This window comes from Coturnix japonica, chromosome 21 (assembly GCF_001577835.2).
Source record: "Coturnix japonica isolate 7356 chromosome 21, Coturnix japonica 2.1, whole genome shotgun sequence".
NCBI lineage: Eukaryota > Metazoa > Chordata > Aves > Galliformes > Phasianidae > Coturnix > Coturnix japonica.
Window position 1 is genome coordinate 3,060,931 of NC_029536.1, and position 12,497 is coordinate 3,073,427.

The 12,497-nt window shown below is 40.8% G+C and overlaps 1 protein-coding gene across 3 annotated transcripts in view; it reads left to right on the forward strand.

Annotated features, from left to right (window-relative positions):
* UBE4B (ubiquitination factor E4B) overlaps positions 1-12,497 on the forward strand; it is a 34,284-nt gene that overhangs the window by 1,850 nt on the left and 19,937 nt on the right. The window contains exons 2-8 of one of the 3 annotated variants that reach the window (XM_015882401.2): positions 2,123-2,309; positions 6,757-6,892; positions 7,465-7,552; positions 9,227-9,371; positions 10,126-10,354; positions 10,781-11,188; positions 12,037-12,150. In XM_015882401.2, coding sequence (XP_015737887.1) covers positions 2,123-2,309; positions 6,757-6,892; positions 7,465-7,552; positions 9,227-9,371; positions 10,126-10,354; positions 10,781-11,188; positions 12,037-12,150 — 1,307 coding nt within the window. The remainder of the gene's footprint in view (positions 1-2,122; positions 2,310-6,756; positions 6,893-7,464; positions 7,553-9,226; positions 9,372-10,125; positions 10,355-10,780; positions 11,189-12,036; positions 12,151-12,497) is intronic. The other 2 variants (XM_015882402.2, XM_015882403.2) reach the window with 2 other exon arrangements.

The window sequence follows — 12,497 nt, forward strand, 5'->3', positions numbered from 1 at the left end:
TCTTAGGTTGCTGTTGCAAGGAGTGCTGCTGAAATGCAGGGTTAGGCGTTGTGGAGGGTATCTTAAACGCTCCTAATAAAATAATTAATCTACAAAATCCCCACGTGTTACCCCGTGGCGCTGTGGTTAGTCATGCAATCCGAAGTGAAGCCGGGTCGCTTTGACTTTGAACTCCTGCAGCTCTGACACGCTCTTTGTGCTACGTGGAGGCAGCGGGCTGCAGCCCAGCGCTGTGCAAACACTGCGTCCTGCAGGCCCAGCACGAGGCCCATGGCACTGTGCCGTCCCCATTGCACATCCTGGCCCATGCAGTGTCCAGGCACAAGTGGATGAACCAGACAGAAGGAATCCATCAGTTCCATGCTGTCCTTCCATGCTTCTGTTTCAGCTTGTGGCTTTGCCTTTCTAGCATAGCATCGTTGTTTCTTTGCCCCTTTTTCCCCACTTAAGTCTCTTAATTTTCAGATCAAATTTCAAGTTTCCTTGAAAACGTAGAGGATTATGATGACCTGGGGCATCAGAGCAGCCAAACCTGGTTCTTTATCAGTCAGAGAAATGCGTCTCTTTTGGTATACTCTTTTGGTATAATACTCTTTTGATATTGGCGTTGGTTGATGATTTGTCATTCCTAAATGGGTAGTGAAATTCTGGGGTTGGTTTGAATTGCTGAATTTTATCTAAAAGCATCCCAATGTCCAGGAGGTTTCTTTGTTACGTTCCCTTCTTCAGAAACTTCTTCAGGGCAGGTTACGGTCTGGAGCTTTGGTCTGTGTGAAGGGTCAGTGCTTCATGGACTAGAGGTGAAATGAGTGACCTCGTGTTTGAATAACATTGACCACAGCTGGTTGTGCCATAGCTCTGGTGGTGGCATTGCCTGCTGCTGTAGGTGAAGAAGTGTAGAGTGGCACAACCAGCTTATTAACCAACAACTCACTTGTTTGCTTGAAGCTGGGAGGTGATGTAGAGAAGATTTGTGCAAATCAAACCTTGTGAGGCATGTGGCCTCGATTGAATCATCAAGGTCTGACCGTGTTTGAGAATAAGTGTATACATTTCTCGGTTAACATGAAGCTTTGGGTGTATTTGTCTGTGCCTCTCTCTCCTGATACAGTTCCAAATCTGACGTCTGATTTAATTTGATCTGTTCTTCCTCCTCTTGGAGTAGTTTTCACAGACCATTATGTGACTGCAGCGATGTCTCCTAGACATGGACTTGACACAGATTTTTCTTCACTCTTTAACTTCCCCAGCAATTCATCAGGATTGCGAGCAGAAATGCAAACAGGAATTACACCAGTGCTTGGGGATATCAATACCAATAGGGAATAACATGAATAGCTCACTTGTGTCGGGAGCAGACACCCTCAGATGCTTTTACTCCATGCTTGTTTTCTTTGTACCAGAAGCTTTTGTATCAGATTCTCTGAGGCAGCCTGTAATTATGGATAATTCCTTCTGTATTTTCATTTTTTGCTTAAGGTTTCATGGCTCTCAAATACAAGTTTTGTGAGCTTTATCTTTTATCAGCATCATGTGGTCATGAACAAGCTTTGATAAATATGTTCATAATAGTTTTCCAAGGGCAAATACTGCTCTGCCCTACTAGTAATGTGAAAACTGACCAAACTCCATTTGGTCAGACTGCTCCAGGTAATGGCAGGTTGCTATTGGCTGTCTTCATTTGCCTCTCAAGATGCTCCTGCCCAGCAGGTGACAAGTAGGGTAGATTTCTAGTGTTGCAGAACTGTCTCAGATAGTATTGCATACAGTCTTCTCTTAACAATATTCAATTGGATCATCTTAAGCAGAATTTTGTTATTAGGGGTTGTGTGGTGTGAGATGAAGGTAAAGGTCGTGTTCCTTTTAGCCCTTTTATCAGATTAACACAGTTTGTTTAATCAAATGCCAAAAGAAATCAGGAGGTGTGTTAGAGGTTTTGAAACTGCTGAGCAGTAAATATTAAACCGGTCTTACACAACTGTTAGAGGGATGGACGCAGAATTCTCCAGTGCCATTTAGGGAATACTGTGCCATTTAGGAGACCCAGGGATGGAAAACTATGGAGTATGTTTGAATGTATGTGCAAATCAGTTTTTCTGTTTGTTTGATGTCCTTTGTGCAGATCCGTCGAAGGCGCCTTGCCCGGCTGGCAGGGGGACCATCGTCCCAGCCCAGCACACCACTCACATCGCCGCAGAGAGAGACCCCACCTGGGCCACCTGCAGCAGCTCCAACCCCTGGGCCATCCCATAGTCTCGGCCTAAATGTCCACAGCATGACCCCAGCTACCTCACCAATAGGTGCATCAGGTAGGCTGGCCTTTGGGGCAGCAACGATTATTGCCTGTGTGTCGGGTGTTATTGTGTGACCCCTCACATTCAGAGCATGAATGCTGTTATTGCCTCTATTTCTGCTGTCGTAAAAATGACATTCTGAAAGGAACATTCTGAATTGGTCACTGAAGGTGCTCAAGTCTTCATTTTACCAAATAGAAATGGATTGTTAAAATTCTTCTCTGGGCATCAGTAAAACTAAGGAGAATATTTGAAGTCACCAAAGCTGGTTGAATGTAATGCACTTTTCTATTGGCAAGAAGTACAGTAGGAAAGCCAGCCTCTTCTCCTTGATAAAAAGTGATTTCAGTCTCGCAAGAGAATTTTTATTGATTGACTCCTACGTTCATTTTTGCCATGTTCATTTATGATCTTTAATTACTGGCGTTTGGCACAATTAAAAGTAGTGGGCTGTGACTGTGCATTATCAATGTGAGAATGAAGTGCTGCTCTCTTTGTGTTGCAGTATTTTTGAAAAGATGAAAGTTTTCCCAATTCCAGTATTAACTGCAGTGAGGACAAGTAGGATATTTACAAATAGCAGTTACTTCAGACCATATGAAGCTCCTTGTCTATTAAATTCAAATACAGAAAGTATGCAAGGTTGGGAGGGTGTGAGGTGTCTGGAAGGGGCTGCTTTCTGCGTATTTTGTTGCCTTGTATCCAGAGCAGGCCAGAGAAAAGCTACCAAAAGCATTTCCTGGGCAAATCTGGTACAGTTGGAATTTAACACTGCGTATTGTCGTCGTGATCATAGGCAGCAACCCAGAAGCAAAGATGTCTTTATTTATTTTGCAAATAGTACAGAGTTCACTTACCATGTTCACTCAGCCTGTGGTTACGGAACTATTTTAATCCCTCTTAGGTCTGACTCTTGCTGAAAGGAGCCTTTCTCTCTGCCTCTCCCCCTGATGTCAGTAGCAAATGTGTGGTGAGGACTTAATCCAGGTGGACACTAACCCGCAAAAAATGTTAGTTAGTTTTCAAGCACACACACAATTGTATAAGCGCTAATGCCAACAAAACTGGAGGTGTGGAAGCACGTACCTGAAGGTAGAAATGTTCATGATCTGGCAGACTGGTTTATTCTGGTTAGAAGTTGTTGGACAGTCAAGACCTCAGAGACTTCTGTTGTAAGTGGATTCATCTGTCTGCATTGGACAGTTGCTAATTGCACAGATAAAACTGTGATCACAAGAAACAGAAGGTATCCAGGCAGTGGATTGCTTGTTTCCTGTAGTGCCAGTCATTGCAGCAATTCAGTAATGTGTATTTCTTTGCACATCACAATCAGGGATATGGTTAAATTGGGGGAATAAATCAAGAAGAAAGTGTTTGTAACTGATTATCTGCTGAATTTATTTAGCGTAAATGAGGACTTGGCTAACACTGAGTGCCTTGCAGGAGTTCCTTTGCAGTAGTAGACTAAAATGACTGCAGAGGATTTTAATTTATTTGGACATACAGAAAACAGCCCCAGCAGAACAATGTCCTTGCAAGCATCAATTTTTATATGAAGTTGTATGGGATCAGACTCATACATCAATTCCATGGAATGTGTGCTCAATTATTTCATGTGACATTTTTAAAGTACTTTGGAGATCCTAGAAATAGTGTTTCAATGACAGCCCCACATACTGGGCCTGTGATCTTCATAACTTCTGCATGCTACTGTGCTTGCATTTATGGTTGTTGGTTTTTTTTGCTTTTTTTTTTTAAGGAAAACTGGAATTTCAGGTGCCAGTTGTTTTATTGTGTGCCTCATCCATCATGATGATACAAATAAATTCTGGAAGATTTATTGTGAAAAGATGGTAGGTAGACAGTTGGCTTAAAGAGGCCTGTTAATGAGCACTCCAGGTCAAGTTAATTTTCCTGGCAGTGGTAGTGAGACCCCAAGAAGAACAACATTCAACATTCTCTTTGCCATGACAAAACCTCATTTGCTCTAGTTCCTTGCTCTAGTTTGGGAAGAGGTGGGAGGTTTGTACCTTGGCAAGACTCATGGAAGACTGTCTCTTTCTCTGAGAGGTACTGAGGGAAAACCAGGCTGTTAGTGGGATATCTTAAATCAATGGTGTGCTGGAATACCTGCAGCCAGCCTTCCCCTGCCATGGGCACTATATTTCTGCTAGTTGTTATTTGTGGGGAAATTACATCACAGAAGTTCTGCTTTCAAAAGTTGCCTTTATTTAGTTTGCAACCCAACTGAACTCAGTCCAGAGGCTGTGCTTGGTGTTTCTATATCCGTAGGTTTCATGTAGAGACTGTGTTGGGCCTTGGGGATTTTCCCCTCCTGCAAAGACTTCCAGTGTCAGAACTGCAATATCCATCCCTAAAACTCCAGGACTGGATGAAGTAGTTGTCTGGTTAGAAGTAGACTTGACATTTTCCTGTTTCCCGGGTGAAGTCTGTTGCAGGCATTTAATATTGGCATATAAGTAGTTCAGTGATAATAAACTTTGCTTGGAGGATTTTGTCTTCTATCTGTTCCTCTTCATAGAGAAAATCTAATGTGCTCAGGAATGTTGTTTGGATGTTGCTTATGGATGAGGGATAATACCCAGTTACAGCCTTGAAGATACTAAACAAAGCAGAGAAGCCTCGAACAAAGCAGTAAAATGTGAATACAGCAAGTATTTTGTGGGTGGTGAGCACCAGTTACGTGTGCATTTCATGTTGTCTTACTGCACTGCAGTGTACTTCTGAGGATGGCTCCAGTAACAGAATGTGGCTGTTTAAATATTCTGCTTGTTAAATTCTTTTCTGAATACCAGTGCAAGTTATTTTTTTTTCCATTTTTTTTAATCCGAGGGCTTTTGATATAGTAATTCCCAATCTAATACAAGGAGGAATTAAATATAAATTGTTTCTACGCACAGGAATGTAGAGAATGAGTTGGAATGATGCAGGGAAGCTACATTTCCTACCTCCCATGCTGAATTCCACCATCTTCTATATGATTTTTTCCTTCTGCATTCTTTATTTCCTGAAGAATGAATTGTTTCAGGATCTTGAAATGCTTTCGGAAGCATTCAGAAAGTGTTACTGCCGGGAGTGCGGGACAAGCTGGCACTTCTCAGTAGTGACACAAACAGAGTTGGTGCTGGAATTTAAAAATAGGTTGTGAATCTGGTCTTACACTTCCCACCTGAAACCTAATACTCTTTAGGGAATGTCTTGTAAACAGCAGGCGAGGAACCCAGAGGAGTAAATTCACTGCACTGTTCTTTTTAAGCAGACAACTCCTTTTCCTTCAAGGAGTTTGGCTGCTGACATGCAAGTACCTGACACTGATGGGACTGTGGTTGCATCTTTCAATTAGTGCTGTTTTATTATGAAACACAGCTTTGAGCCAGTGTCACTGGATAGAAATTTTAGGAATAGACCACACTGAAGAGCCCTGTCTATTTAGATGCTTGTAGGACTCCCTCAGCTTCCAGTGTTCCTGAGCATAGCGCTTTTTCTGCATGGCTTGTAATTAAGCATCTCTTTCCTCATACCTTTCTGGCCTGTAATGTTTCTCCTAAGAATCTTCACTGCAAAGTGAATCCATTGCTTTGTATCGTAAAGCTCATCATCCAAAGCTATGTTGCATATTGGTGTGCATTGTTAGTGTTGCAGAATGAGAATATTATGTGGTTCTGGTGATAGAGATGAAAATAAAAGAGTAATGTCTCTGTACAGAGGGCAGTTGATGCGATGTGTTTGTGACCTTCCTACAGACTTTCTGGAATTGGGAACGTGGCAGTCATTTTTGCTGTTTTTTTTTTTTTTTTAATTAACATTTTATAAACTATTTTTATTTTTTTTAATGTTATTCATGCATTTGTTAAAATGCTTCAGAATCCCCCAGCGAGGCGACTTGATCTTCCAGTGGTCTCCTTTGGAAGTTCCATGTATGTTGCATTTTACTGTATGGATTTGAAGCACTCATGCAACTGGAGAAAGGGAGGAAGCATGTTGAGTGAATGGGCCTAGTGTTCCTTTATCTTCTCTCTGGCTTCTTTCTGAGCACTGTTATAAATCCATGCGAATTGATTAACTTGTTGGAGTCAAATTTAAGTATAACTTAAATCTGACATCATTCACTTAGCTAGCTACACTATATGCAGGTTTTAAAACCAAGTGGTTTTCTAGAGCTATTTATAATGAAATGACTCTGAGCACTGAATGCAAAATTCATTTTGTTCTCTACGTTACAATACAGGTAAGCATTTCTATATTGCTGCTGTAAAGAGTGGTTGAAAATATGATTCTTTATAGTCAAATGTGGTTTTAATTAACATTTATTTCCTGTCGCATTACTAAGGATGCGCAACAGCAGCACTGAAAACCAGTATTTCCTCACCTTTTCCATCCACGTAACTGTGTCATGTCTTCTCGTCTCTGTGATGGTAACCTTGGTGGTGCCTTTTTTTAGGAGTAGCCCACCGAAGCCAGAGCAGCGAAGGAGTGAGTTCACTCAGCAGTTCTCCATCAAACAGCCTTGAAACACAATCTCAGTCTCTCTCTCGGTCTCAGAGTATGGATATTGATAGTGTCTCCTGTGAAAAAAGGTAAAAATTCAAAGAAAGAATCACGATGATGAAAAAAAAGTTGGAGTGTATAAGCTAACAAATACTGCACCTTGCTAATCAGCAAAAGCACTTAGACAAGAAAGCATTCTGCTGTTTCTCACCTCCAACCAGGTTAATGCAATACATTTAAATGCTTAAAAATGGCACACTGTTTAGACCATTGTAATGATGTCCCTAGTCTGTCTTTCATGGTAACTCGTGACCTCAAATGATGAAAGGCAGAGCATCAGCTTAGATGTTAAATGATGAGCATATCTGTTGGGGATGATTCAACTGCTCTATTTAAAAGAGTTTACATTATAGAATGTGACAGGTGTGTGGCTTGTATTGCCTTCTGAAGAAATCTAGTGCTGTGTTCTTTGAATTCAGAGTAAATGTAATTTGAGAAGTATTTATCAACCTGTGACTTTTAATTGCTGTTTGCGTGTATGGCTGTTCCTATTGCATTGGTTTTCTCTCTGCTGCGTTAGGTGATATTCCTTCTGTATCTTACAGAGGACTGTGCATCTTTCTGCAAGCTGATGGACTTTTCCTCTTGTTTCTACTTGCAGTATGTCCCAGGTTGATGTGGATTCAGGAATTGAGAACATGGAAGTGGATGAGAATGATCGCAGGGAGAAAAGGAGTCTGACTGATAAGGTTAGCTTGCTTATGTTAACCTTTTTCTTCCATTACATATGTAGTTTATTGTAACATCAGCCTTCAGAATTTCATAGCAAACCTTCAAATTAAGCAATTTGGATATAACTGTGCTGGTTGTTTTTTTTTTCCCATACATTATAGCAGCATATGCTTTTCTTTTTTACCTTGCTGCATTTTTCCACACTGGCGTGTTGTTACCTGAGTGCAGCTTTGCAGCCTGTGACATTCCTTTGTTTTGCCATGTCTGCTCTTCTTAAAATGGACAATGTTGTTTTTTGGTAAAGCTTCTTTACTAGAGCCGTATTTGGCTGATTATCCCAAAAAGTGGAACAGGAACAAGAGTTTAGAATGGACGGCTGATGTAGTATATTAACTTGCAGTGAGTTCAGCAACCTCTGTTTTGAGAGGCTGAAGCGAGCTTTCAGATGTCATCTATGGAAAAACTTCACTGAATTCCCTCATAAAAAATTTATGGGAAGGAAAAAAAATCAGAACCTCTAATATCAGAACTCTGTTAGGAATTTGTCAGAAATAGGTTTATTAATGATTTTTGGAAACTGAAGAAAATGCTTTATTTTATATCCTACAAAAGTCATCTGTTCGTGTCTGTATCTATTTTCTTTTAAATGCAGTAAGCCTGAATAAATGCTTCTTAAGATACTTTAGAAGAATGTTGCTGATTATTTACACAGCTTTTAGAGGCATTCTGAGTACTCCTTTATATACTGTGTGTGCTGAAGTAATGCTGCATAATAGGATTTTCTTCTTAATGTTATATGGAAAATAAGAATGTTTAGCTGTTGAGGTTTAGACAGGAGGTGTAACTATTTTAAGTAGAAAGAGGAAGAAAGAAGATACAAAGCTTTAATTCACTTGTAAGATTGTCCTCTTTGTCATTTGATTTTAAGGTCCATGTGAAATAAAGCCTCAAAGAAATGGGACGTTGGGGTAGGGAAGTTTCTACAGTTCTTGCAGTGCTCATTAGATGCCTTTGTTTATTCCCAATCTGTCAGTAGAAAGCTCAGTTGGGAGAAGCCTGGCTTCACGCCATCCAGCAATAACCCTGCTGCAGAATCCTCTCCAGTCAACTCCTAGCTGCAAAGCAGGCAGCTGGACAGCTTGCATTGTGCTGCTTTGAAATAAACAGCTTGGAATCAAGGACAGTCTTCAGTGGGGAGAGGCTCAGTGGAAAGTAAAGCAAAGCTCCACCAACTTGGCTCATTTCCTCGTAGCTTTTTTATGTCTCCAAATACATAAGTTATCTGCATTGGAAATAGTATCAGGAGTAAAGCCTTCTCTGCAGAAGTAAGTTCAAGAGGAAGAATTACGTGAAAGGCTGTACAGTACCAGTAGTCAAATGTCCAGAAGTCAAATGTGTTAATGAATCAGCATCTCTGGTTTGTGAAACGGTTTGAAGAAAAGCATCTGAAAAGGTGCTGGTAGTTGGTAGAAATCTCTGTTCAGTCAAGGTTTACCTGCTGGCAATTATGTGATGTCCAATTAAGGGAAAAAACTGTTCAGTGTTGCCCATTTTTATCAACCTACATTTTATTGTTCCTCATTTCTTCTAACAAGCTGTTTAAAGAAGACCTGCATGTGATACAACTGTGACTTGACCAGTGTAATTATAATTAATGCAAATAATTTTATTTTATTTTTTCCCCAACGGAGGAACCTCTGTCTGGGTCCGAGGTGTCCGAGGAGCAAGCTTTACAGCTGGTCTGTAAAATCTTCAGAGTCTCTTGGAAGGACCGAGACAGAGATGTTATCTTCCTGAATTCTCTCTCTGCTCAGTTTAAGCAGAACCCAAAAGAAGGTAGGAACCTGAGCTGTTGCCACTGTTTGAGGTGGTGTTGGGTGACATGTTCTTTAGCTTTTTGTCTCTTTGCTTGATTTCAGTGTTAGGAGAAAAGTTCATCAGGTGCCAGCAGATGTAGCAGGAAATGTGGTACCCAGAAAGGAACGTGGGAAAGATTGGTCATATTTTCTGTTGTAGTCAATCATTGCCATCTCATTGGTTCTTTCTCCCATTGTCACACCAATGTGATGATAATGCAACAAGACCGGATTTTTTCAGAAAGCTTTTATTCACTTAATGGGTTATCTTGAATCGTAATCAATATTTAATGGTCCATGTGATAAGCTAAGAATTTTGGACTATATCATGTAATGTTACATTTTCCCAGCTATAGGTTCAAATATTTTCTTATCTGGGTGTATGTGGTTCCGTGTGCATTCTTCTTTCACAGCATGTCTTGCCCAAAGCAGTAGCAGAGTGGGGAAAATATGAGATGGACAAGGCAGTTCTAATAGTGAGTAGTAACATCAGGTCACCTGTGATCCTTTGGTACTTTCCACGGGAGTTATAATTATGTGTGGTTGTATCTTCACAACTTTGTTAATGCAGACAACAGTAGTTGTAAGATTCAGTTTCTTTTGCTAAGAGAAACGTTTGGTTCACGCATGCAAATTACTGTCCTGATAATAATCTCTGATATTTACATCTCTGACTAATATGTAGTTGAAGGCAGTAAGCAGCAGTGCTAAATCACTTCTTTTATTCCTAACAGTGTTTTCGGATTTTAAGGACTTGATCGGACAGATCTTGATGGAAGTGCTGATGATGTCCACCCAGTCAAGGGATGAAAACCCATTTGCCAGTCTGACAGCTACATCACAGCCAATTGCTGCAGCTGCCCGGTCTCCTGACAGAAGCCTGATTTTAAACACGGGCTCCAACCCAGGAACCAGCCCTATGTTCTGTAACGTGGGCTCCTTTGGTTCCAGTTCATTAACCAGGTGACTTCTAACTGAATATTGATCTCACTTGAATATTGGTTCATAGACTTAGAGAGGCATAAAAGTATCCCAAGAGTGATAAACAGAATAGATTTTAGAGGTTTTTCACTGTTTTTCTTGTGAGCCTTTTGGTTATATTGCCATGTTTGATGGGGTAAAGCCATGTAGTTGGTTCCTTCTGAGAAGTATCTCTAATTTACATCAGCAAAGGCTGAGTCTCTTAATGTGTGAATTGTGACGTAGTTGTATTTAGCATTAATAAAAAGAATTAATGTGTGTGAGCTGCAGAACCAGAACTGAAGAGTCATCTGGAGGGGAAGGGCATCTGCTGCTCACTTGATCTTTCTCACCCTTTTTCTTCATATCCTAAATATTGCTTTTTTTTTTTTTTTTTTCTTTTTTCTTTTTCCCCTGTAACTGGTTTAGTCTCTATGGGACTAGTCCAGCTCCTACTACCAATTTCACAAGCTATGTACCAATGACTGGTTCATCTCTTACCCCACCAGCCAGTTCAGTTGCCACCACATCTGTGCCTTCCATTACTGTCAGCTCTCACCTCACAGCAACCAGCCCTTCTTGGACCCAGCCTTCCTCTCCGAGGTACCGGCCATATACTGTTGCTCATTCTGGAGGCTTTTCAGCTTCTTCTACCCCACGTTCCTTGAATATTTCCATCCCAGCTAGTTCAAGTCCTCCAGTTATGGCTGCTAGCCCTCCAGCCATGCCGCTCACTGCACCCAGACAGAGACCCACAACCATGGGTCCGCCTTTGTTTACTGCTTCACCCAGTACCTTGCGCAGGCGTTCATCTTTACTGAACAGGATTCCTTCTAGGTATTTCACAAGAACAGAAGAGTGTTTTTAATGTGTGCTGTGCAGGGTGTGGCATGATCGTGCAATTTGGAAGAACTTGTGTTTGTGCTGAGCTCACCCTACTCACCTGGACTTGATTCTCTGTTTCATTTTGTGCTAATACTTTGACTTGCTAACATGCACTCTTTGCCAAAAAATCCTTAGGCAGTCTCTGTGAGCTTTTGAGGAGTAATGCAATTATTTTAGAGGTAACAACATTATATCTATTTCCTGCTCGTTTTACACCTGTCCCATTTAAACTATTATGATTCTATGATAAACTATTAGCTTTCTGTTCATTTGCTTCTGCTGGGTAGTAAACCAAGCAGACATCCTGCTCTGAAAACAGTTTTCTCAGTTGGGCAGTAGCTGATTTGCTGAAAGCTGTTACATGCTGGACTGTGTTAGGTTCCATTCCCCAGTGCATACATTTAAATTACAGATCAGTCTGTTTCTGTGGGCTAGGCCAAGTACTGCTGCACTCTGTGTCTGGCTGCTCTTAGAATCCCTGTTCACTGCAGGAGGTCAATTGAGCAGCACAGTTTTGGATCCACTGCTGAACAGTTTGGTAGCTTAGGCCAATTTATTTTTTTAAAATAAGATCTTCAAACTTATTTTTACATTTTCGGATTGTGAATTTGTGGTGTTCTGGTATGTGAATAACTCGTGGTGTCATGGTAGTACTGCCTTAGTTTGTACTAATACGAGCTGCCTGGCTGCATGCTTAGAGAAGATGTTTTTTAGCAGACTTAAAAGAAAAGCTGTTGTGTTCTTTCCTTTTGGTGTAAAGAAAACCAATCTGATGGGCTTTTTCATTTCTGTTGTGGTAGTATATACGACAACCCTTTCTCCCTCCTCTTCCTTGGCGTTTCTGATGTGTCTGAGGACAGTAGTGATGAAGAAAATGAAGATGATGATTTTTCTTGTGTCCAGTTTGGGTCCAGGTATCGGAGCAAGAGAATGTAACCTGCATGTCTGGTTGTGTAGGAACTAACAGTATGAGTAGTGCCAAGTGTTCTTCAAAGTAACTTGGGAAATGAGTAAAGCCAAGCAGGTGACCAGCGTTGTTTGTCAGAAGGCATATAAACACATGTAATGAATACTAGTTAGTCAGCTTGCTTTTTTTTCTTTCCTTTGAAGAGATGACTGGGATTAAGGAAATGTTAATCATGCTGCCTTTTAAGTTTAATGAGCACAGTTTCTGAAATGTTGTTTGTGTTGAACTCCTCATTGACTATGAGTAGGAGGAGTAATATTTACCCACGGTTGTAATTTTAAAACCAGTGGTACA